The following is a 27,894-nucleotide window of genomic DNA, read 5'->3' as shown; positions in this document are numbered from 1 at the left end:
TTTCTCTATCATTCATGTGGCTATCTGAGAGTCTCTTTCTTTACTTTTACATTATTTTTATTAAATCCATGAAAAAAATACAGAATACATGCATCAAAAAAGAGAGTAAAAATACTACTGAATATGTTGTGTTAAATCATACTTAAGATCACAATACTCTAAATTAATAATCACATATAATAGTTAATAAAGGAAAAAAAATGAAATATTTTATTTAAAAAAAATCTACTCCCACTACCAAAAACCGAAGCTGTTTGATGGAAAAAACAAGGAAAAACCCTTAAAAATGTAACCGTGTCAGCCAATATCTGCATTTCAGTCACCAAGTCAGAGATTTTGAAAATAATTCAAAAAAGGTCCCCACAAGGTTTGAAAGTCTAAGTTAGATTCAAAAACCGAACACCAAATCTTCTCTAGATTCAGGTATGACATAACATCCCGTAACCATTGAGCATGAGTAGGCAGAGTAACTTCCCTCCTTTTAAGCAATACAGCTCTCCTGGCTATAAGGGAAATAAAAGCCAGAATGTGTAAATCAGAAGCCTTCAAAGTTATATCTTTTTCTCCAACGATCCCAAATAGTGCAGTCAAAGGATTAAGTTTAAAATTTATTTTGAAAAGTACAAAAAAGTATGAAAGACCTCTGTCCAATATTTTTTAAGACTCTGACACGTCCAGAACATGTGAATTAAGGAAGCCACTCCGTTATTGCATTTGTAACAGTGAGGAGATATATTGGAATAAAAACCGGACAGTTTATCTTTAGACAAGTGAGCTCTATGGACCACTTTAAATTGAAGGAGAGAATGATGAGCACATAATGACGAAGTATTAACCAACTTGAAAATGTCATTCTAAGTTTCCTCAGAAATTGACATCTGCAAATCTTGTTCCCAAGCGTTTTTAATTTTATCTAGTGACACCTTACTCATTCCTAGTAATCTGCCATAAATATTAGATATTGAGCCATCCTGAAAAGGTTCCAAATTAAAAATTACATCTAATAAATTTTTATCAGGACTCAAAGGAAAAGAATGTAATTGAGATCGAAGAAAATCTCTAATTTGTAAATATCTAAAAAGGCGAGTTTTTGGTAGATTATACTTAGTAGACAATTGTTCAAACGAAGAAAGGTTTCCTCCAACAAACAGATCTTGAAAACAAGTAATACCTAATTTGTCCCACTCTTTAAAGACTACATCAGTCATAGAAGGTTTAAAAAAATAATTAGAGAAAATGGGACTGGACAAAGAAAAACTCAATAAACCAAAATATTTTCTAAATTGTAGCCAAATCCTTTAAGCATGTTTAACTACTAAATTATCTGTTAATTTATTTAATGATATAGGGAGTGAAGAACCAAGCAGAGAAATAATAGAAAATTTTTTAACAGAGTTAGCTTCTGAAGAAACCCATACTGGACAGGCCTCTTGATTAATGTAATATAGAGTCTCTTAAATGTCCCTAATATATCTGCCCCCACAACCTCTGCTGGCAGTGTGTTCCACACATCTACCACTCTCTGTGTAAAACACTTACCCCTGACATCCCCCTTATATCTTCCTCCAATCACCTTAAAATTATGCCCCCTTGTGTTAGCCATTGTCGCCCTGGGAAAAAGTCTCTGATTGTCCACTCAATCTATGCCTCTTATCATTATGGTTGAAGGCTGGTGAAAGAGGAATGGTGTTAGCAATGGTGTTGATCCTATTAGTATAACTGAAAGTATGGGGAAGTGGAGTACAATAGCTGACCACTTCTGGCTTTGCTAGGGATAACCAAAATCACACGAATCAGAATCAGGAGAGCTTTCCCACTGCCTGCTAGGTGACTTTTAACATCTTCAAGCAGGTGTTCACTGACAGAGCTGGACAGCCCCTGGACATGGACAAGAGGATTTGCAAAACAGAGCTGGTCTGCCTCTGTTGTGGCCGAAGCTGGCAGCCTTCTGTTGGCTGGTTCCTGCTCTACCTCTTTCTTAAAGTGCAATGAGGTATGATGATTTTTGGAGGGGGCAGGGACAGGGATGAGTGGGCCATGGACTGTCAGAAACCTGCGGTAACATGAATCCATGCTACCCCAAGTACTTCAACTGGTGAAGTTGGGACCATTGCATGGTGAGTTAAAACAGCTTCAGCAAGTGCCTGTGATTGTGAGCTATTTATCAGTAATAAAACATGGAAATAGTTGAGAAAGCAATTGTGGATGAAGAATTGTGAATATATTTATTGCTGATGTGCTTAGAAGAGCACAGATGAAATATAGTAATTATTTATTCAATATATTTGTGTTTTATTATGTTTTACTGACAGTATGTTTGGAATAGAACCATAGAACAATACAGCACAATACAGGCCCTCTGGCCCACGTACTGATAAAAAGATAGAAATAATATATAGGTTGAGTTCTGCAAATATATGGGATCATTCAAACCTTTGATTCCATTTTAACATAAGTGTGTATAATCTGTTGCTTGAAGTAACAAATCAAATCTTTCCAAGAAGCAGTCCAACACAATGCATTGTGTCAATATAAATATAGTGGATCTGGCAGTTAAGAAGATCCCAAATCACTTAATAACATGGGTTCTGAATTTCCTCAGGGCAACTACCATTTCACAAATTTTGCAGAAGTGTATGTCAATGGAACAGCATTGGAACAAATTCCCTTTTCTGCTCAATGGACAAAATGCTAGGAAACATCAAAATTCCTGCAAAAACTGCCAGAGAGCTTTGTTAAACTCTGATCCTTGTTTTATAATCACCAGATTTCTACACTTCGCTTTCTGGGACAAACAACAAGAAAATGAATGCCCATTTAAAAAAATGTAGCCCGGGATTTATTTAAATGTCACAGCTGAGAAAGTGGCAGATGTTACAGAGACCATTTTAGAAATTAACGGATTATAATTTATCTCTGCCCACTTGATTGGTTAACTTACATCTGCTTATTAAGCTTAATCAATTGGAAAGGTACTCTAGTGAATACAAGCAAGCTATTTCACTGTTACGGAGCACATCATTGCCAAGCATTGAACCATTTCTTATTTCAATATGTACAACAAGCTTTTCAACAAGGCCCTCTGTGTAGGTTGCAGGAATTTGGGCTGGCTTTTACTTATCCTAACTTGCAATGTTAGGAATTGATATAACTGGAAAGCTTTACATAGAACATAGAACAGTGAAGCACAGGAACAGGCCCTTCAGCCCTCCATGTTGTGCTGAACTAATTAAACTAGTAATTAAATGCTTAACTAAACTAATCCCTTCTGCCAACACAATGTCCATATCCCTTTGCCCTAGTACAGAATAATTGATTCAGTAAAGACTGGAAATTGAACTGTGTGACTCTTTGGTTGTACAGTTTACCACTGAACAATAGAGTGGAGGATCATAGAAATCTACAGAAGAAAAAGAAGTCACTTAGATCATCATCCACACCAGATGTAAATGTACAATTCAGCAATTCCCACTTCCCAACTCCCAGTATGTAATCCTGTTTTTGTTCAATTCACTCCCTCTGCTGGCCATTTTGTTTGTATTCATATAAACTTGAGAAGGTGATTTCAACTCTACCCAGTTAATGTGACTCATGTAGACAATAGCAGCAACATTTTTCCTGCCATACATGCTGATTAATAACCTTAACAGAATTTGGTTTTGTGGTAGAAAAGGTCAAATTGTATGAAAATCAAGAAAGTACAGATGCTGGAATTTTAACTTAAAAGCAGAAAAAACTGGAAACACACAGCAGTTCAGGCAGCGTCAATGGTGTCAGAAACAAAGTTAATGTTTCAGGTCAAAGACTCTTCATTAGAATTGGTCAAATATAATCTGGGTCCCAGTGGCATTTTAACCAGCTCCTGGTGAACTGGTTGGGAAGCCAGTGAGTGGCAGATTCTTCCCCAGCCCCAGCCGTGAGATTTTGTGACATTCCTAGCCTGTAATTTTACCTTGCTTTGAGCAGCCTTCTTCATCTTCCCTGCTCTGCAGCTACTGCTATCCTACAGAAAAAACTGAGCACCGACTATAGACTTTCAAATAAGACCCAAAGGTTAGAACCTGCAATTTACCTATCGACATTACTGATTTTTTCATCTTGTCTTTACTGTGTCAAAGTGATATGGAATTCCACATTAACCAGGACGCACCATGCTCGATAGGTCACTTAGGCTCAATTTTAACCTAAACTCCATGGCAACACTGGCCAGAAAATAGGACATTACAGCTGAAATTCTTTGTTGACTACATTTAACATACTTGTATAAATCACATGATATTCTTTGGTTCAAATAATTAAAATCCTGAGATAAGTAAAGGTGGGTAAAACTTACATGCTGAGTAATTGACTTGAACTTGAATTACATTTAAAAATTTTGAACACTAGCAACAATATTTATGCAAATGAATTCCAGGCTTTCTAAGATATCTCCCAAAATGGTTGCAGTTTACATGCAAGTGCAAACACTATTTATTTCTGTTTAAATAGTGAAATATTTAAACAATTATTATCCTTTCCAATGTCTTTGGCTCTATTATATCTGATGTATTACTACTTCAGGACCTCCATTTCATTGCTTTTGAAATCCAATCTGGTTTAAAAAATGTATGAGGAACTATTATTGTGTCTTTGATTATTGAGCATTTATTCCCAAGTGAGTTCATGTAAAGGTTAAAATAGTTCATCACCTTTCCTGCAGTTAAACTGAGAGGGAGCAACTTTACCCCAAGGTAGTAAAGGACTTAAAATGGGACCAGTAGCCTTTTTGGGCTGACAATGTGGCTGTGGTCAGGCCAATTTTGAACTGTAAGCTCCTGCTGAGTGCTTGAAATTTGTACGTAAGTCAATGAGTCCTTTAAAGTTTGTGCAGGGGCCTTGATTCCCAGTTTGGAAATGATTGCAAGGCATCAATTGTTTTTTAGCTTCTGTTCACCGGATGCAGATATCACTGGTAAGGCCAGCATTTATTGCCCATCCATAATTGTCCCTGAGCGGAGTGACTTGTAGGGCCACTTCAGACACAACCATATGTTGTGTGTCTGTGGTCACGTTGGGTTAACCGAGAACAAAGTTCTACCCTGTTGCCCCAAAATCAACAGGGACTTGCTTGTAATGTCAAATCCTATTTCTATCTGCTTAACTTTATCCCTTCTGTGTGAATCTGGCTGATTGTTGTTTTACCATTCTGAATAAATCTTCATTTTATTCATTATTGTTGCAGAAATGTTGAACTCTTCACACTGTTCAAATGCTCAGTGGAGGAGATTCTCTCTCTCTCACACATACACACACATAAACACACACACACACACACACACACACACACACACACACACACACACACACACACACAACGGCACAACGGGATGGGGGTTTTAATGCTTTAGAAATGCAAGTCTTCCTTTTATTTTCAAAGCAGAGAGCTGTAAATCTCACCAATGCACAAGCCATTGTTTCTGTGAAAATTATATACTGTACAACCTTTTTGTAGGTACACTGTTTAGCAGTAGTAGATTGAATGGAGGCTGTGTCAATCTTCTCCACAGCTGAGCATTCAAACAGTATAAAGAGTTCAACATTTTTACAACAATGATAAATAAAATTTATTCGGAATGGTAAAACTACAAACAACCAGATTCTCACAGAAGGGATAAAGTTGAACAGATAACAATAGGATTTGACATTATAAGCAAGTTTCTATTGATTTTGAAGCAACACGGTAGAACTTTGTTTCCCGTTGATTGTGCAAAATGCACATTATAGCAGCAATTGCTCATTCTACTCCAGTTCCAAAGAGCAGAACAGAATTTCAGAAGCAACTGTACTTTGCAGGCATGTGTGGCTCATGAGGATGAATTTCTACCCTGTACCCTTCTCATTTACAGGAAGACTGTTCAGTCAGGTTGATATAGACTTGGTTTTACTGTATGCAACTGATGCAGAACTGATTGTTTTTAAAATAAGACAGATTTGCAGAGAGAGCCTCAGACATTCATTAGTTGTCTGATTTGAATATGCAAAGGAACTTATGTTTAGGTTGGAGACGACTCCCAGAAGCCAACACCAATGTGCTTATAATTCACTTTCACCCCATAATGGTCATGTCATTTCTGTCTGACTGTTTAACCATGAATGAACAAGCACGGGACCTTCCAATTTCACAGCCAGAATGTTTTGAATCCATTAACTAAAGGGCCATTTATAATCAGTCTAATTCTCTTCACATCCACATAATTTTTTATCAAATACCAAATCTTAGGATGTAGATAACCTTGTCGGGATTGTAGTTGAGTTCGAGGTCCAAGCCTCACTCCAGGGGAAAGTGATCCAGCTGATATTTCAATATGGTGCTGAGGAAGTGCTGCACTGTTTAAATTTCAGTCTTTTGAATGAGATGGTAATCTGGATGTTAACATCCAGCAAGGGTCAGGATGGTCTCTGATTATTTGCATGGGGAGGGGGGTAGGGAAAGAATAGTAAGAAATGTTAAGAACTTTAAAATGAGCACTTTGATCCCAATCCTATGCATACACACCCATTTCTGGGTTATAGGCAATATGTTCCACCGCCAATGCTATTTATTGGTAGATGTGGGATTTTGTGGTGACTGCTTGTTTCACTATATATCTGCAGTAATTGGTCAGTCAACTTCTGAATTGTGTGAAAAGCATAGTCATAGAGTCATAGCGTCATATAGCATGGAAACAGGCCCTTCAACCCAACTGGTCCATGCCCCATCCAAGCTCCTCCCATTTGCTAGCGGAGACATGAGAGACTCTGCGGATGCTGGAATCTGGAGCAACACACACAAAATGCTGGAGGAACTCAGCAGGTCAGGCACCTTCGCTCCATTTGCCGCAAAAGCAAGGATCTCCCGGTGGCCAGCCACTTCAATTCCACATCCCACTCCCATACTGACCTGTCTATCCATGGCCTCCTCTACTGCCATGTTGAGGCCAGATGCAGGCTGGAGGAACAACACCTCATATTCCACCTTGGGAGTCTCCAACCTGATGGTCTCAACATCGATTTCTGTAACTTCTGGTAACCCCTACCCTCTTTCTCTCCCTTTTTTTCCTCTTCTTCCCCCTTTTGTTTTCCCTCATTCCTGTAACCCCCTCACCCCTTATCTTTACCCTCCCTCACTCTCATGACCTGCCCATCTATTGCCCTCCTCCTTCCCTTTATTCCATGGTCTACTGTCCTCTCCTGCCGGATTCCTTCTTCTTCAAACCTTTGCTTCTTCTACCTATCACCTCTCAGCTTCTTACATCATTCCCTTTCATCCCCCTGCCCCCACCCACTTACCTTCCCCCCTCACCTGGACTCAACTATCACCTACCAGCCTGTGCTCCTCCCCCTCCCCTGACCTTCTTATTCGGGCTTCTGCCCTCTTTGTTTCAAGTGAAGGGTCTCAACCCGAAATGTCAACTATTTATTTCCCTCCATAGATGCTGCCTGACATGCTGAGTTCCTCCAGCATTTTGTGTGCCTATTTGCCAGCATTTGGTCCATAACCTTCTAAACCTTTCCAAACCATGTAGCTGTCCAACTGTCCTTTAAAAGTTGTTATTGTACCTGCCTCAACCACTTCCTCTGGCAGCTCATTCCACATAGATATCACCCTTTGTGTAAAAAAAAGTTGCCCATCAAGTTCCTAATAAATCTTTCCCTTCTCATCTTAAACCTATGCCCTCTAGTTTTTGTTTCCCCAGCCCTGGGAAAAAGACTGAATGCATTCACCCTGTCTAAGCCCCTTATGATTTCATATACCTCTATAAGATCACCTCTCAGTCTGCTACACTCTAAGGAATAAATTCCTGGCCATAACACAAGAGATTTTTTTAAAACTGTATATTCTGAGATGGAACATTTAGCTCGCTGTCAACATAAGAACTGACAATATCCTTACAAAGTGCCTTAGTTGTGCAAACTTCATGAAGAGGATTACTTTAGTAACAGCTGAAATGTTATATTCAAATTGCTTAAATGTTATGCCTTAATTTTGCTTCACTGCATTGCAACAGTCATCAGGCCTCAAACATCTGCTTCAAAGTGTGGAGTCTAGGTACAGGAATTTAATGCTGAGATTGTGACAAGAATATAACTATTAAAAAGATTACCCCTGGGCAGTAATAAACCAGCCTATGCTTTCTCTCTGAGTTGTTTAAATGTAAATAGACATGGCTATACAGGCTACTAATCTACAAAAAACATGATGTTGCATTTAAATTGCCTAAGGTACAAACTGCCCAAAAAAGCAACCCTCAAAGAAAGGGGACCTACAAGTTCTAATCAAAGGAAATGCTTTTATGCCTACCTGGCTATGTCCTTGTGCAGATTAGTCAACAAGCAAAATTCCTTAAGGGATGAAGGAAACACTTTGTACATGGAAGATTTCTCTCTACAGCATTTCAAGTGTTTAAAATAATCAGACGTCCAGGCAGCTCAAAAGCTCAGTCACGGCCCGGTTGCTGCATTTCAATATCATCGGTAGAGGAATTGTGGTGACATGTATAAATGCCTCCCTCTCTCTCAGCTGGTTCCACACCATTCCTGACCTCATGAATCAGAGGCCAAATCCATCCCACCGTTTTGTGCTGGCCACTCAAAGTTGCCTTGCTTTGCCTTGGTCCGACAGCTGCACTCCACAACATCCACTGGCAGTCAGAGGCAATTAGCTAATTACTTTTCTCTTAAATTAGCTTTGTGCGCTTTAGTGTCACGTCAATCAGCTTGTCCTTACAGGCTGCCACCCATACATTTTACAAACAAGCAACAGCTGATAGAATGTCAACACAATTACAACATATTTTTTTATGTACCTCTGTCGCTGGTTCCTGTCAATCACTTCTACCCGACAGTGCTTGTAACCGTGCTCTCTCCAATGTTCTCAAGCTTTTCTATGCAAGGCTGGAAAACCGTCATTGTGAAAAGTGGAAGTCACAGCTACTTTTCCTGGCAGTGGGAAATGAAATGACCTCACCCACAATTTTTAAGCATGCTTTCGCAAGATGTGGGTGTCACCGGCTACACCCCCCACTTCTTGCCCATCCTTTATTCACTCCTTTATTACTAAGTCAACCACATTGCTGTGAGTTTGGTGTTTCATAGAGGCCATACCAGGAGATTTCATTCCCTGTAAGACATTAGTGAAGCAGATGAGTTTGCAAAAAAAATCCACTCGCTCCATGTTCACCATTAATAATGCTAACTGTTAATCCAAGATTTAATTAATTACTTGAATTTATTATCCCAGCTGCCACTGCGGAATTTGAACAATAGCCCAGACTGCTGATTCTAAGCCAATAACTTAATCATTGTGCTGCAATATTTGAAAACACAAGCAGTCACATCAGGTCTGGCAACATCTAAAAGAGAAGAAAAGAACCCCTTTTTGAAGAAAAGGGCCTATTTTATTAACTTTGCCATCTTTTAAAATGTATACAACCTGCTGCAAATTCTGAGGAATTTATTTTGAACTGTGCTCTTGAGTCACAATTAAGTTCATTCCCATAATATCAAATACAACTTCAACAATCTGCATTCATTTAGTGCCGTTTAACAGAATGAAACATCCAAAGTGAAAAACACTATGATGCTGGAGGAACTCAGCAGGCCAGGCAGCATCTGTGGAGAGAAGCAGGTGGTCAACATTTTGGGTCAGGACCCTTCTTCAGGACGGAAGATAGGAAAAGGGGAAGCCCAACATATATGAGGGAAAAGCAGAGAAGTGATAGATGGACAAAAGCGGGGAGGCGGAGTGGGCACCGGGTGGTGATAGGTAGATGCAGGTGAGAGATACTGATAGGCAGGTGTGGGGGAGGAGCGGAGAGCAGATCCACTGGGGGATGGGTCAAAAGTAAGGAAAGAAAGGAAAAAAAGGTAGAAAAAGGAGGCTAGGAAAGGGAAGAAGAGAAGAAGCATGGTGGGGGAGGGGTTTGTGAGGAAGGGGGGTGGGGATTACTTAAAGTGGGGGAAACATCCAAAGTATTTAATGATGTAAGCAAACAGGATTTGATGCCGAACGCAGTCTTGATGTAGGGGACTCGACCTGGAATATTGACTTACACCTTTTGCTTCCACAGATGCTGCTTGACCCACTGAGTTCTTCCAGCGTTCTGTTTGTTGCTCCATTTTCCTGCATCTGCAGTCTCATATGTGTCTGCTGTTCTTTTTCCCTAACTCATTGGGTCAAACCATTCACATTTCTTCCCCACACTAGCCCTGTGCTCACATTCATCTCAAATTTCTCTCCTATCCCAATATTGGGAAGACTGAAGGCATTGTTTTCAATTCTCAGCACAATCTTCCCCTCCTCAACTTACTCCCTTAACCCTCGCTAAACTGTTGACCGCTGAGCCACTGTCTTGGCTCCCATTTTAACTGATACAGTTAATGATTCTCTCCCCTCTTTCAGATCTGGCATCATCAGACCTTTGATGAGATAACTTTTGACTCCTCCTTCCTTGCAAATTCCAATACTTCTTTCCTTTTCAGAGCTGTAGCTTCATTAATTTGTGTCCATTTCTGGAGCTTCCTATTTAGTCTCTTTACATTGGATTTCGTTGCTCAAACAATTTTAAATTATTTCTGGTATTCTATTTGATTATGTCAAAGGTGATCTGTCTCTTCACATGCTTCTCAATCTGTCTGCTGCCATAAACACTACCCTCCTCCTGCGTCTTTCCACCATTGCCTGGATTCATTCTTATCTGCTTCCCGAGGCATTATCCAAAAGAAAACAGTGTCAGATCCCACATCTGCTGAAGACACCCAGCTCTGCCCCTCAGCCAACAGCCAAAACTGGATTAGCCACCAGTTGTTGGGAAGACCAAAGGCACTGTTTTCAATTCTTACCATAAAAATCTTCCCTCCCTCCCCTCTTCATCTCACTCCAAATAACTGTTTGAAACTAAGGCAACCACTTCACAAACTTGATATCATTTTTCCTTCCAAAATGAATTTCCAATGATATATCAGCAGATCATTGACTGTCTATTTCCCCCTCCATATCCTTCCAAAATTCTGTTCCTGTCTCAGCTCAGCCACTGTTGAAACATTCCTCTAACCTCTTGTCACCACTAAACTTGATTAATTCAATGCCTTCCTAGCTGATCTTCCTGGTTCTATACTCAGCAAATCTTAGTCATCCAAAATGCCATTGTCCATGCCTTCACAGGCTCCCATCGTCCCAGTGATTTAGCTCCTAGTTAAGCAGTTTTAATTTTAAAATTCTTGTCTTTGGTTTCATATTCTTCCAATATCTCTAGGGATTCTATCCTTGTGCTATCGTTCCCCACCACTCTTTGAGATATCTGCGCTACTCCAGTTCTGGTCTTTTGACCAACAATGATTTTAATCAACCCACTATTAGCAACAGAGTCAAGGCTCTAAACTTCAGAATTCTATCCCTGGACACCTCTGCCTCTCTGTTCCCTTTCTTTCTTCAAGGCTCTCAACATCTTCAGCTTTGGGTCATTCACTCTAAGCTCTCCTTATGGAACTTGGTGTCAAATTTGGTCTGATTTTCTTTCTGTGAACCATGGTGGGATGGTTTGCTATGTCAATGATTCTTTATAAATACAAGATATTTTGTTGAAAGATCATCATCCTGAAATGGGGTAACTGTTTTGCTCTGCATGGGGTGCTGCCTGCTTGCTGAATATTTTGTTTTTGATTTCAGGTTTCCAGCATCTACATTATTTTACTTTTGTGCTGCTGTTTGTTAAAGATATCAACAGAGCAATCCACTTGATGGGTCTCTGCATTGCTCAGTCTGACAGCTCTACACCACACACAGAAAGAATGGCAGCTAATAGATTCCTTAATTTAAACAACTCATTAAGGAAGCAATGTGCTTTTCATTTACACAGAGGTTGTCACAACATGCTGACTCATTGAAGGGTTCAAGCAACTTCACAAATCATTGAAACCCAACTCCGAAAAGCTTATTAATCTCAGCTATATACTGAAATGTGTAACAGTGTTTAGTCATGCACAGAAATATTACTTAACTATGGATGAGACTTATTCTGGTTTTAATTAAGTCTGAAGAGTAATATAATGACCTGGAAATAATTGTTGGAGGTGACAGCAAAAGTTTTAGAGAAATATAATGGGATTGGTCAAAAGAATATGCAAGTATTGAATGAAATAATAAGATTATTGAGCACAGTCTATATAGATGCCAGATGCACGCCTTTAAGCTGAAAGTCAGAATGAGCAAAAAATACAAAAGCATATAGTAAGAGATTCTAAGAGTACGTAAAAATGAAAAGAACAATTAAGGCATTGGGCCCATAAGAGAAGAGAATTAATAATGGGAAAGAAGGGAATGTTAGAATGGTTGAAGATATATTTTCTATCTGTGCTCATTGGTAGAAGACAACATCTCAATAGTACAAATGTACATATTGCTCTCAGCTGGTGCACTCTCAAACTGTTCTGTGTTAGTTGTCCCTTTCATTTTGCACCTGCACTATTTGGACATTAAGATCTTCCTGGTGAACCTGATGCCTGCTTTACTCCACCATCTACACATGACATTAAATAATTGCTGCCTCATCTCCCTTACTCTTCATTTCCCCTTTCCACCACCTTCCATGTCCCTCTATCCTCCTGGTCTCAATCACCCAATTTTGTCCATCCCCTGTTGGACCTTCTCAATTTTATAATTTACTCCATGAGTTCCTCTCTTTGTACCATTAAGTTTGTGATCTATGTTCCCTATTATTTATGTATTCCTGCACTGTTGTCCTAGCTGTTGAACATGCTATCCTGTACCCCAAGTGCACTCTCTGTGGTAAATCCTCTATTTAAACACCTGTTTCTTTCATTCTGATGTCACACACACACACACACACACACACACACACACACACACACACACACACACACACACACACACACACACACACACACATTTTTACAGGTAAACACCTGCTGTGAAAGTTTCTTGAACAAGTTTCAGACCCTCTCAGACATTATGAGAAGCATTCCCATACCACCAAGTGTCCTCAGTGGCCACACTGCATTACCATGGTGATAGATCCTCAGTTGTAAGTGCCCGGTGAACAAGCACACAAAACACAACTGACATCCTGAGCAATGAGTATTCTCTCTCTCTCTCTCTGTGTCTCTCTCTCTGTCTCTCTCTCTTGTCGACAGGATTCGTGAGGTTGAAGCTAATATGAGAATGACATTGAATTGTAGATCAGGTATGAGGGCCATATGGCAAACTCATACCTCTATTTGTTATGTTCTTATCTTGACCCATGAGGGAGCAGCTTTTTCCACTGGGAATGTAGTTTGTCTGTATCAATCATTCAGAAAGTTGTGCTGAAAGATGAGAAGATGAAACCAGTTGAGGGTGAGATGGGAATTGTTCTGACATTACTATATGGTGCATTCAAATTTGTGGGAGAACTTCATGTTGAATTGTGTCCTGTTTTCTGAAGGTCAATCACAAGTATTTTAATTTAGTGCATCTACTAAAAAGAATCAAAGATGATAGATAAGCTGCAACAATAGAGCTTTCTCAAAGAACATTATGAACCAAGCCCTTTTTTAAATTCAATTACAGGATGTGGACATTGGTAAGGTCAGTAGTTATTGCCTATTCCTAACTGGCCTTGGGAGTTGGTGGTGATCCACCCTCTTGAACTGCTGTAATGTAAACCTTCCTGGGTTTATTTTCTTCAAAAGCCTTTAGAACTTCATTTGGGGCTAAGGCAAATGTTCCCTGGTATGAATGTCCCAGACTCACCTCCAGAACAGTAAATAAGAAACATATGTCCATAGAAATGTCCCACGCAGGATTTACTGGATCTATTTTACAATTACTTTTATTGTACTTTTGGAATTGCTAGTGTTTAGATATAAAATTGAGATTGGGGGTTGGATAGATGCTGAAATTTATTTAACTATAAGAAATATATCAAGACTTATACTTAGAAATAGAGTAGACTCCAATACTTCATCGATTGCTGATTAGTGATTCTAACAATCAACAGAGATTTATCCAGCCACGGTTTTGGAAAAGTATATCTTGTGGGATGTTAAAACAGGCAATTGATTTGCTATCGCCAGCTTTGAGCTATTGCCAAGGATTAGTTTCATTCCAAAAATAATCTGGAGGCAGGGTTTACCCCAGTGAACAATACGTTTAATTTGTTCAGGATGCATATACAGTATCTGTTCAGTTATTTAAGATAATCAGTGTTGCTAACCAGTTATAGATTAAAACAAAAGTGTTGGAAATATTCAGCAGATCAGTCCAGCAGTCTGTGGAGTGAAAAACAGAGCTATCATTTCAGGTCAATGACCTTTCATCAGAATGGCTGGGAAGAATGTTGGTTATGACAAGTTCTTGTCCCAATGTACTCTCTGTGCAGTTCCTTGACTTCACATGGCATTGGCTCTATTCAAAACTGCTTTGGAGCCATGGATTTTTATGGGCTAATGTAATATTTGTTAAAGCTATTTCTCAACTTTACTGATTGGACGAATGCAAATGTAGCAACTTCCCAGCAGTCCCACTAAACTTCGGGTTCCTCAGGTTATGACATTTCCACGCCATGATGTATTCAGACCCCACAGATGTATCAGAGCATTTTCCTGACTTTGCACTCCCAGTAGTGGACTCACCTCCAGAACAGGAAATAAGAAACATACGTCCATAGGAATGTCCCACACAGGATTTTGCAATCATTAACTTAATTGTTCAGGGAAATATTTATATAATGAAGTTGACTTTCTATTATGTACAATTGGGAAGTTATCTCCCACTAGGCGGAAACTGTGGAGAAGTGAGAGTGGAGTGTGATTTCCTTGGCTGCCCTTCCGCACTTCCCCATTATTCTCAGAGCCCATTTGTCTTCAGGGAAGGAATGCACTGTATTCTTCCAGGTGCTTGTTACCTCTCTTTACCAGTAGCAGCAGAGGGAATGGAATGTCTTGTTGAAAATAACATCATGGGGCAGATCTACTACCAGGATCCATCTAGTTCTGCAGGACTATTCCCAAGTGTAGCCAATAGCAGCTGAGCTGACTTCTAGCACCAGGACACCAGTATGGCCAAGTAGGGCTGGGACATATTCCACAGCATCCCCAGCACTTGGGGTGGGGAATTTGTCTCCTTAGCCAAATTAGACAGAGTCTTAGAGAGATACAGCATGCAAACAAGTCCTTCAGCCCACCCAGTGCACAGACTATTAAACACCCATTTTCACTAGTCCTATTCTAACCCATTTTATTCACCCCACATACCCATTAATTCTACCATTCCTCTGTACTCTAAGGGTGATTTATAATGGCCAATTGATTGACCTAACCTGCATATTTTTGGGATGTGGGAGGAAAATGGAGCCCTTGGAAGAAACACACAAATGGTCACATGGAGAATTTACAAACTTCACACTGGCAGCACCAGAGGTCAGGAATGAACCTGGGTTACTGCGTGGTAGTAGTTCTCCAAGCTGTGCCACTGTGCCGTCCTGTGGTTGGAGCTTGCACAATTACCCCTTTAAAATGAATGGGAGAAATCATAAATAGGTCTTTCTATTTGATTTAATTAAGTTAGTTTAAATGTTTTTTAATTGTGTTTAGCATGCATGTGTTTAGGATTTTGATTTTCAATTTTGAAAAAAATACTTTTTTTTAATAGTGTATTTATTTGCTAACAGTTCCCCTGTGGTTTTGAACATTTGTGAATGTCAAAGGCATGCATAAATATTCAACAACAGTGACAGAATTGACAGCTGGTGATCCTGGGGTAGGGCCTCATCAGCTGTCAAAACCATTCTGAGAAGGACCCTGAAACAGCTCAATGCTGCATTCCCGTCATGTGAATGTGCTGGGAGTTGGGCTCCCAGTGGAAGACTGGTGGGGACCACACTGGAAGAAACAATGTGGCCAAAGGTCAGATGTCTGACGATCTTGGAAGAGCTGAAGATCTGCCCCTATCATTCGATTGGAAGTATTTCTTATTGGGACTTATTTTGTATATATTTTAGCATCTTTTCCATATATTCATTCTTTTGCTGAGCCCATCAAAATCAACTCACTACCAAGGAGAATAATGATTGAAAATTATTTCTCATTTCTTTATCCTTCAAGCTTAATGCAGTATAGTGTTTATCCTTTTTCCTGTGCTTCTAATTGAAGTACAAGAGAACTAGTCGTGGAATACTAAGTGATGGAATATCATTAAAATCTCCTGGGAAAGAAGTAATGAACAAGGTAATAAATGAACAAGAGTACTCTGTTGGACTTGAACTGAATCCAATTTGGCTGTGTAAGCAAGTTGTACATTGGTACAGAACATCATGGTATTAAAACGTATCAGATGTCAAGATCAAGGTCAGTATTCAGAGGAGACCTCAGTTTAGGTTGAACATTAACAAAGACAGACCAGCACTTCTAACTGAATAATGCATGAGAAGGAAGGTCAAAGGTTTTAAACTATTTCCTGAATCATTTAGTATACCACGATTCAATTTTATGAATCGGGCATCTCATTTAAATTTTCTTCATCCCAACGTTTTGCAGATATTATTCTGAAGTCTGAAGTGAAATGTGAATAGTTATCTCTTTTCATTTTTTTCTTTGGATGACATTATTTCCTAAGTGATTTCAATGATATTTCTATGTCAGTATAGAAACCAGAGCTTTTTTTTAGGTTTGAAAGTTCCTATGTATCAATTTCAACTCCCCTTATTAATTTTGTTTCTCTCTATTCAGTGGTCCCCTGCATGGAATGACTTTATTCTGGTGGGAGTTGATCTGATAAGTCACTCCTATGAATGCCAATCAATGTATTCTTCTCACAGAGATTAGTCAAAGGCCAGAAATAGAGAGGCTGGCCACCTCTTTCATAGGGTTGTGGCCTTGTTCTTGGATTTCATGAAACAGATATTTAAAGTTCTTACAAATGTTTTCCAGTCCATCCATGGTCTTGCCCCACCCTAACTTAGTAATGCCCTCCAGCCCTATAGCCCTATGAAATATCTGTGCTCTAATTTTGACCTCTTGTCCAATCATAGATTTAGTCACTCCATCATTGACAAGCATGCCTTCAGCTGTTGAAGCACTAAGCTCTGGAATTTCTTCCATGAAGCTCTCTCTATCTCTTTACCTTTAAGTCTAAAAATTTGCAGAACTTCCCTGTTAGTTCCTAGTATCCTACGTATTAATCGATTGTTTGATAATTCTTCCCGGACCATTTTTCCATGCTTAGTGAAGCGAGCGTGGCTGTTGCTGTTGCTGTAACCCAGTTTGCAGAGGGGAAGTCTTGGCCTCAGTGTATTGGCAATACACTACAACACACTGCACAGCTTGCATTTTCAAAATAACACAAAACTGATAAAAGACAAAAATTACTCCTGAAAACTTAACTTAGTAAAATATTTCTCATTTTTTGAGCAATAAAACCTTTGTGTTTGACATTCATTGTCTGAAATAAATGCCAAGCAGGTAGACTTTACATTGTCATTCACCTTGCTTTAAGAATATTCATGTAGCTTTAAAATAACAGATATAGTCTGCTGACTGTGGGATGTGTTGGTCAGTAAAGTGATGGTTGTGAATTTTAATAAGTTGCTATGAATTTAAATGCATTTGTGTTGTTGCTGTTATAAATTTCAATGCAATGGTACTTTGTAGAAACCAAAATTTGATACATCCCTTGAGGGAAGCTTATTTTTACCAACTGAAAATGCTCAATTTTTCCACACACTAAAAATCAAGAAAATACTTCCTGAACAGAAACAAAAACTGGAAAATGCAAGGCCTATTTATAATATATTGCTGCTGCAGTAACTACTCTAGGTAGACACTATTATTTGAGCAGCAGCGCTGAGCAGTAATGCCAACTCTTCACAACATCCATTTTGAAGAAAAGCAAAACATCCAACATGCAACTCTAATTCACATTCAGGAAGTCACTCACTAGTACAGAAGTACCAATGAAATGGATTGCACTTGATAAGGTCCATTCTATTGAGAGAAGTTAACATGCATAACAAAATATAGTCCCCAATATATTTAAGCAAACCAACTCAATTTTAAATCTTTGATTCTCCATCCCATTTCCACCCTGACCTATCTGTGGCCTCCTGTTGCAATGAGACCCAATACAAGCTCAAGGAATAACACCTCATCTTTCTTTTGGACATGTGTCAGTCTTTCAGACTCAGTATCAATTTCTACAACTGCAGATAACACACCTTTTCTGTCTGTGTCAGAACTGGTCATTTCTGGTGTAAGCCACCTGTGATACTAGATCAGTTTTTGCTCTTTGTTCGCACAGGCTGACCCGCTGGGCATATCCTACAGTTGGGGTTGTGTAACTTTTCACACTCCTTTGTGTGTATTCTCATTCTTCAGCTGCCCACATTAATTCATCAAAGGATGATATCTACAATAGTCCTGGTCTCACCCTATCAGAGATATTCCCTTTGTTTTATCCACTCATCCCCAACCTCTGCAACTTAAAACTAATTTGTTTTTTGTCTTTCCAAATTCTGACAAAAGGTTGTTACCTAAAGCAATAACTCTTTTTCTCTTTTTATAGATATTGCCTGACCTGGTGAGTGTTTCCAGCATTTTTACTCTGAAGCCATTTACTTTGGGTATACAGAATGTTTTCTGTGAAAAGACAATTTGTCTCCTTTACTGCTTTCTATACAGCAAATAAATTACTTCCTTTGTTAAAAATAATTTACCCAGTCTTTGAACCATAATCTGCTTTATGATCTGTGACCCAATGAATGTCCAAGAACTAAGTACACTGACAGTATTACATGGTTAATAATTGACCACCTACACCCGCCTGAATACTTTGGTGGGAGAAGGCTATTATACCATTGTATTTACTTACTATGTCACAGTAGATAGCAAATTTTTATGAGAATGTAAGATTAAGTGTAGGTGTAGGCCATCTGGTCCTCTGAGCATGCCCTGACATTTAACAAGTTCAAGGCTGACCTTCTACCTCAGCATCATCAAGGATGTCATTAAGCTGGAAAGGATACAGAAAGACTTATGAAGATGTTATCAGGACTGGAGGGCTTGGGTTATAAAGAGAGGCTGGATAGACTGGGACTTTTTTTCTTGGAGCATAGAAAGCTAAGGGGTGACATTATAGAGGTATATAAAATTATGAGGGGCATAGAAAAGGTGGATGGTCACAGTCTTTTTAAGACCTAAGACCAGAGGACATAGATTTAAGATGAGGGGAAAGATTTAAGAGGCACCTGAGGGGAAACTTTTTCTCACAGAGGGGTGTGAATATATGGAATGAGCTGCTAGAGGATGTGGTAGTCGGTACAATTACATGGATAGAAAGGGTTTAGAGAGTTATGGGCCAAATGCAGTTAAATGGGACTAACTTGTATAGACACCTTGGTTGGCAGGGACAAGCTGGACTGAAGGGCCTGTTTCCATGCTGTGTAACTCTATGACTCTATGACCATTTTCCTGCACTATCCCCATATCCTTTGGTACCCTTACTGTCCATAAACCTATTAGAATCACAGAGTCACACAGCACAGAAACATCCCCTTCAGCCCAACTCATCCATGCCAAACTACTGATCCCGGTTTAGAATGAAATTATTGACTGAGCCCTTACAACCCTCTGGGTGACAGAGTTCCAGAGACACACGACCCTGTGAGTGAAGATATTTCTCCTCACTTGAGTTTTACACAGCCGACCTCTAAATGTCCTAATCTTTATAAAATGAAAGTAAAACCTCTAATGAGAGAACTTGTTTTCTATTATTTTCTTCATTCTCTTGGTACAGTGTACTTATATATAAAAAAATATATTTAATCTGGAGGAATATTTCGTGTCCCCCAACAAATGCAGAAGTGATTTAGAATTCTTGTTTATATAATTGGTCAGATATCTTGACTTGTGTGTGCCCTACTTTCATGAGTGTTCTGATGCTCTTTTAGTACCAAATTATGATGTAGGAGCGCTAGTCATGTGATCGGCCACTATTATTAGTCATGTGACCAACACTCAGGTGTAAGTCACATGATTTGTTCCTGGTGTGGTACAAGCTGCAGGATGAAATCTAGATCCAGATTAAAGATGAGACCTAATTTCAAGCAGCTTCTCTTGCAAACATAATTTTGTCTACACTATATCATTACTGAAATTTTGAGTTCATTGCTGTAATCTATCACATAAAAACAGAAAATACTGGAAATATCAGGTTGGGTAGAGAAGTATGGAAAGAGATGTAGTTAATACTTCAGCTTGAAGTGGGGAAGAGAGAATTAGTTTTAAGTTACAGAGAGGAAGGAGGAAGGAGGAAAGATGGTTAGGAAAAAGGGATCACCCCGATAGGGTGAGGCCTGAGGATAAGTTGTAGAGGTCACATAGCTGGTGGACTCATGGGGGCAATTAGAGAGAAGGAGAGAACACGAACAAAAAAGCGTTGAAATGCAGATAATTAGAGAGTGAGAACACAGATGGATAACTTGGAGTAGAAATAGCCACTTCTGATTTAAAGGAAATAAGTTAACTCAAGTTGTAGAATTCAATACTAATTCGAGAAGGCTGCAATGTGCCCAAAGCGTAAGGTACTGTTCTTCAAGCTTGCACTGGTCTTCGTTATAATAGTACTGGAGGCCGCAGACAGATAGGCCAGAGTGGGATGGAGAATTGAAGTGGTAGGTGGAAATTTACAGAAGAGGTGATGAGAAGTTTATGTTCTGTATGAAGTCAGGGAAGAGCACCAACGTAGTTGTTGATGTACAAGAGTTGGAGTGCTCTGAATAGGAATGAAATAAAGACTGTTCTGCATATCTCTCAGAAAAGGTAGTATAGCTTGGGTCCATGTGAGTTCAAAACAGCTACACCTTTGCTCTGGAGAAGTGGGGGGAGTTGTAGGAGAAGTTGGTCAATGGTGAATGAGTATGTTGGTGGAGGGCAACTGGTAGGGCCTCTGCTCAAAGAGGTGGCAGATGGTGCTCAAACCATCCTGGCGTGAGATCGAAGTAGGGAAGGATTATACGTCCAGGGTAAAGGTGAGCTGGTTGAGATAAGGGAATTAGAAACTGTCAGAGTGGTGGAGGGCATCAAAGATGTCAGAGAAGTTAGTGGGATGGCACTGAACCAAAGGAGAATAGCTGTAGTCTATGATTTGACTGTAAAGTAGTCATTTGCATCTCTTGTTTAATTCCTGGTTGTTCTTATCTTTCGTTCTAACATCTGCTGGGAGTTAATTTAAAAGATGAGAGTTTTGTTGAAGCTAAATTAACATTAATTAAGTCATGAACAAGGCGATTAACCATAATTATGTGGCATGCAGGTTATTCATTGACTCACCAGGTTGACTGCTCCTCCTTGTGTCTGTCTATGGGAATGTCCATGAGAGGTGATGTTCACAGTTCTACTGACCTATTTCATTATTAGTATGACAAGTTTCAAATTTATAAATTTCCTTATTGTGTGTCCATTCTGATATTTGAATTAACCTTTGGTATTCAGTTTTTGGGATGTGGGCATACTGACCAGGACAGCATGTGTTGCCCATCTCCAATTGCCCTTTAAGAGGATGGTGGTATGAGAGCTTCTCTGGTGAATGCAGCCCCACAGTGATACTGGGGAGGGAGTTCCATTGATGATAAATTCTACCAGTGACAGAGTTCAATGATAAGATAATATGTGAATCTACAGTTGCTGGTGTTTCCATGTGCCTGCTGCGCTTTTGCTGCTTGGTAGTCAAGATTGCAGGTTTGGGAGATGGTGATTGCAGTACATTTTGTAGATGGTGCTCACTCCAGCCACAGTACAAGAGTGGCAGGTTAACTTATCCTTGTCTTGTGAGATCTCCACTCACCCAGGCCAGTGGAGAGTATTCCAATGTACTGCGGAATTGTGCCATTCAGTTATCTAAACTCTCTCAGCGAGATGTCCAAATACATTTGAATACTGCTGATGAGATTGATGATATTAACTTCTAAATTTGGCAGGGTGTGAAATCACCTCTAAACATATATCTTCTCTTGAATGAAAGACCTTGATCAGAACAACTTTAAACTTGCTTTGGACTAAATTAGCTTTATGTCCTCTGGTTATGTATGTTGCTGGGAAGGTGATATTTCACGTTACTTTGCCATTGTATTTTTAAGATCACAAGACAAAGGAGCAGAAGTAGGCCATTCAGCCCATCGAGTCTGCTTCAACAACTGAATTCTGGTTCTCTCCTTAAATGCTTTCTTTTAGGACTGAAAATTTTCAGCTTACCTGATCACAGAATCTATCTTAAAATAAGATGAGTGGAATAAACAGTTTGTATTTAACTTTCACTGGACCCCTACCCCAGAAGAATTTGGAGCTGGATACTGCCAACAAGTGAAAGAGGGAATGGAACAGTTTTTAGACAAGAAGTGATTTAGGAGGAAAGATGGGAGAATACAAGGCCAGATAACTCAAAGAGCTTTTCCAGTCCAGCATTCCTATGTTCCTATGCAATTTTTCCAATGGCATGTTACGCAGGATTGCCTTGTTCCTCTTTTCTGTACCTTTTTCCAAGCTATGAAGGAACACAATACCTCATCTAAGGTCCTATTCGCACACTGTAAAGATTGAACTTCACAGTTATCCATTGACCTTATCTTTCTTGATCCAGGAAAGGTATATAAGGTACAAAGATCTAAATATTCTGTTCTCTGACATGAGCAGCAGGTCTGAATTATGGACAGAGAGAAAAGGCAACGAAGAGCTGTAAGGTATATGGTAGGAAACATCACTCCAAGCGTTAACTGAACTTCAGCGTAATTACTGACAGCTGGCATGGAGCTGGAGGTTTAGAAACTTCTATTTTAAGTGTGGATGTAAATGGAAGCTCTTTTTTCTCTCTTGGTGTGAACTGACTATAATAATTTTCTGTAAATAAGTGTTCTTAGTTCAGTTAAAAGCAATGTCCACAAATTGTACCACATGTATTTTGTGTTAACTGTATGGCATTGTAGTCCAGGAGGACCAACCTAAAATTTTTGAATAAACTGCAATATTTAAGTTGGAAGGGGGGGCAGTTTGCAATTTTAAATTTGGGCATGTATGATCAACAATAGTTTTCTATTAAATAGTGATATCTTAAAACTTCAGTGCATTTCAATAACCACTTTGAAAGGTTCTCACTGGGAATGCTATCACAGGGTGAGTCATACATTTCCACACACAATTTACAAAGGTATAAAATTTTTAAATCATTTTTAAAGCTTAACATTTTGTTGTACTTGCATTTATCCTTTCAAAATGTAAAAAAAGTTCTAAAAATCATTTAAATTTTTTCTACTTTTTTTTTGTATTTTGCCTTTTTAAGAGCTGTCCCTGAATAGATGTATTTTAAGGACAGTGGATCTTCCTTTAGATCTACAGCAATGACCTCAATGGTTCAGAATGTACACTCAAGCAATTAGATCTGACATGCTGTCATTGTTCAAAGGTCGCAGCTTTGAGTCAAATCTTTGACATGCCTCTTCATTCTGTCAGTGCAATCATCACCCTTGCTGCATCACTAACCAAATTTCACTGAAGTGCAACATTCACATCTCTGGCCTAGTTACATGAATTAATCCACGGTTCTGTGAAACCAGCAGGTCCCTTTCTCCCCCCGCCACCCCCCACCTGCCCCCCCCCCCTCATTTCAGTATTTCAGTTTAGATTTGTGATTGCTGTTACTTTCTGACTCATGGTTTCCTCTGCATTTGACTGCATGTAACTTTTTCCACATTGAACTGAGAAGCATTCTGCTTAAAAAGTTACAAGGAAATTGTCGGATGTATACACCCTGGGGATCTGAAATAATGTACAATAGTCTCTTTGTGATGAATGTTCCATGGATTAACCCCTACAATGCTAAACTTTCTTACTAATTTACAATATTCCACCAGAAGGCTATCACTGAAAATCCAAGATTGACTACATATTGAGGCAGGTTTAGGGCCCATGCAGTTAGACATGCAGTTTAACTGATCAAGCAAATAGCAACTACTTCTGAAATTTAATGGCATTTAGCTTTTTAAATTGTAGGAAACCCAGGACCTGTGTCCGTACTTTATCAAATGCAATGGTTGGTCATTACACTCTGTTATTGGATTCCACATGGAGCTCGGGTGGAGCTCCATTTTTACTTTCAATATGTTGCTAATAGTTGAAGATCCTAAGGACTAATGCAGGAACTTCAAATTCTGAACAATATTTAACCTTGGCAAAAAGAGAGATTACTCTCAATTTGGGCACAACAGTGCTTATTCTATCATGTAATGATATCTTAAAGACTCTCAAAGCAGGCTTCCGTTATGGTTTTTGAGAGACTTTGTTGAAGAATGCTATCCCAGAGTGCATTAGGCAGGCACGGTAGTGTGGTGGTTAGCGTAACGCTATTATAACACCAGCGACCCGGGTTCAATTCTGGCCACTGTCTGTAAGGGGTTTGTATGTTCTTCCCGTGTCTGCGTGAGTTTCCTCCGGGTGCTCTGGTTTCCTCCCACATTCCAAAGACGTACAGGTTAGGAAGTTGTGGGCATGCTATGTTGGCACTGGAACCGTGGCAACTCTTGTGGGCTGCCGCCAGAACACTCTACGCAAAAGATGTATTTCACTCTGTATTTCAATGTACATTTGACTAATAAAGATATCTTATCTTGTCTTATAAACATTCCACTTGTGAGGTTCAATTTATAGAACTCTTCAGATCAATTTTAAAACATATTACCTTGAAGGACTAAGTTTATAATAGGAAGCAAAAAAGATGATAAATTGTTTTAAATGCTGAACTTCTCTGTTGGGTAATCACCTCTCGGATTCCATGGCAGATTAAACCTGGTGTAGGATCCATGATGTTATTGATTTCAATGGGGATTGGAGGGCTCCAGACAGCAAACGTAAGTAGATTCCTCCCTACTTTTAATGTTATTTATATTTAGCTTAAAGTTTTTAAATTATTTATTTTTATCTAACTTTATTTTCTTACTTTTTTAACAAATTAATAATTTACTTTATTCAATTATTTTTAAGAGAGACCACATGTCAGAGACAATGCTGGGAGCCAGGGAACTGCTGGCTCTTAAGCTTTAGAGAGAGGTTTCTCCTGAGAGCAACATTGGAGCCTATGCCACCACTCTGACTATGCTACTGGAGCTAGGAATGGGTTATATCCAGACCTCTGCATCTAGTCCAGGTAGGTATGGGTGTGGAGACACCACAGGCACCAGGCAGGAGTCCTTGTAAACATATGTGTGAATTGAGATGTTATTCATAGATGCTCAAGAACAGGTTAAATCTCAGGAGCAGAGACCTAAGATTTCTTAAGGACTTCTACCACATAGTTGCCCCATTGTTATTGGTTTTGGGATTTTCCATTCATTCTTATAAGGGTGAAACTTTGCCTTCCCTTTGCAAGGCCGATGACCTCAGGATAGTTCTGTGAGTTTTGGGGGACATTGGGTGGAGAGTGGGTGGTAGGGTGTCTGAAGATAACCATTTCTTGGTTCATTCAGAACGTGAGATGCTATTGGAGATTGGTACATTGAGAAAGGTAGGGAGCCCAGGGTACAAGTGAATCTAATGAAGGCAGAAGAAATATTCCAGGCCAAGGAAAGTAGACTGCAATCTTCAAAACTAGGGAAAAGATAAACTGGATTTATCCCCTTCCACGGGAGTCGGAGAAGTGGCACGGTAGACAAATGCTACCAGTGCCATGGGCACCTGCTCCCTCATAGACCAAACCGATTCCACGATGTCAGTGTGAGGTAGCATCACTGGACTTGATCCTAGTATAAGCCCCAGTGTCACACAACTGAAAACTTGTCCTGCCTTATCTTGTCACCAACATTGACAGACCTTCTACATATTTCCACATTTTCTATTTGTATTTTAGATAAAAGCTACCTTTTGAACTTTGATACAGATACTGATAATGGGACGCTACAAATTGCCAACACTTTTTTTGAGAAATATTTCAGAAAAGCTTTAATCTGATGCTGTATAATGACTCTCAGACAGACATCATTGATCATTTTTTTTTATTAATGCAGAAGTCTTCTTAATTCTTGGAAGAACATAAGGTCATAACTGACTGAAAGGTTTATTTTTAGAGATATAAAATAGCAAATTTGACATATGAAGGAAAGACAGGTACCACATTGAATTGAAAAGCTGTCATTTATATTTTCTCAGTGGATTTTTTTGTGTAGAGATCAAGGTTCAGTGCTTGTGAAGACATCTTCCTGGTCCAGACACAATGAAGGACATTCACGATCAATACCCGACAAGAGCTCAGGGCAAAACTGCTGAACAATTCAAGCAGCTAAGTGTATCACATAAACACTTACTTGTCTTTGAGAACAGATCTGTAAGGAGATATGTTGAAAGCTTGCTGGGTCAGTGATCTCAAGCTATGCCAGAATTAATGAACTGATTAAAGTTGTATTGAAAGTATGCAAAGTCTCAGCCATGAGAATTAACATTAACCTTGCAAGTATATTAATCAGAACCTGGCAGAGGATCAGTGTCAGCAATACAATGTTTAACCAGGTTGATTTGGATAACTTTTGCTGAAATTAGTTTGACTGTTGCATATGAAAGGGTATAAAACTTTGACACATTTCAGTGTAAAAGAACAGCTGAAAAATAAAGTAACACTGATTTATCATCTGATGAAAAGTTTGTCATTGATCCTACCTTAAAGGCAGTAGAGATGTGTAGGCTTCCCCACCAGTTTGTGGAGTGAAGTGTTCAGTCTGGGAGCTCCTCAGATTTGGACTCACAGCTGGTAAGTACTGCAATATATCAACATATCATAAATTCCTCAGGTCACAGTCTGGCACAGGAAATCATTTAACAGAATAATGAAAGCTATAGTTTAAAGCCACACAGTCATCCTGCAGAAATTGGATGCAGTTAACACTTATGCTCTTATCTATGTAAAATTCAGATGTGCTAGAAAGCAGTGCAACTGAAGAAATCTGCATTTGTGGTTATTTTGAGAGTGCTCAATTTTTAAGTGACCTTTTTATACACATGAAGAAGACAATATTTTGTCACTCTTATATGGAGGTTTGCTTGGAAATAAACTGAAGCATATCACTATATAGGTGTAAATTGTTGTGCATTATTTCTAAATGGCATTTCACTAGTTACTTATGGTTTTAAATATATTGTAAAGAGCTGGTTTCTGACACGGGCTGGATAATTTTGACTCCTGTCTTATTTCAACATTCTGAAAGGACTTGTCTGCTTTTCCTTTTCTAGCAACCACTCTCTTTCTTACAGCTTTTCCCCATACAGCTGCAGGAAATGCAAAACCTGTACTTTTACTTCCTCCCACAATGGAAGGATCCAAACAGTCCTTCCAAGTGAAGCATTGAGTCACTTGCACTACTCTTCACTACCATAGTTGACAGAGCCATTGACCGTATCTCTACTTTCTGTACCTTTGCTTTCACCCTCTCTTCTCTGGACAGAATTCCCTTGGTTCTCCCCTTCCATCCCACCAGCCTTCATGTTCAGTGAATAATTCTTCACAATTCCCAACATTCCATGAGATTCCACCATCAGACACATCTTCCCCTCCCCTTTCAGCCTTCTGAAGGGAACAATCCCTTTGTGACTCCCTGGTCCCCTCTTCTCTCTCCACCAACTACGCTCCTTCTCATGACACCTTCTCGTGCACCTGCAGGAACTGAAGCCAGTCCTTTTACCTCTTCCTTGCCCACCATCCAAAGACACAAATAGTCTTCTCAGCTGAAGCAACAATTCATTTGCTCTTAATTTTTCAGGTTTTCAGCATCTGCAGCATTTTTTTACTTGGCATAGGTAGTTTTGGAGATGCAATATATTTCTGAGCCCATCTACAAATTTTAAAAAAATCAT

The 27,894-nt window shown here is 39.3% G+C and overlaps 1 protein-coding gene across 3 annotated transcripts in view; it reads right to left on the bottom strand.

Moving 5' to 3' along the window:
* palmdb (palmdelphin b) overlaps positions 1-26,748 on the bottom strand; it is an 84,595-nt gene extending 57,847 nt beyond the window's left edge. Inside the window, exon 1 of one of the 3 annotated variants that reach the window (XM_052013070.1) lies at positions 26,704-26,748. Coding sequence is in view for 1 of the 3 variants with exons in the window: in XM_052013068.1 (XP_051869028.1) it covers positions 8,321-8,391 (71 nt within the window). In the remaining 2 variants the exon portion in view is untranslated. Of the gene's footprint in view, positions 1-8,320; positions 8,443-8,825; positions 8,949-26,703 lie in introns of those variants that run through there. The other 2 variants (XM_052013069.1, XM_052013068.1) reach the window with 2 other exon arrangements.
* Positions 26,749-27,894: the final 1,146 nt, after the last annotated feature.

Source organism: Pristis pectinata, chromosome 3, assembly GCF_009764475.1.
Source record: "Pristis pectinata isolate sPriPec2 chromosome 3, sPriPec2.1.pri, whole genome shotgun sequence".
NCBI lineage: Eukaryota > Metazoa > Chordata > Chondrichthyes > Rhinopristiformes > Pristidae > Pristis > Pristis pectinata.
Note: the sequence above shows the minus strand (reverse complement) of the source record. Positions and strands in the feature narration are given on the sequence as shown.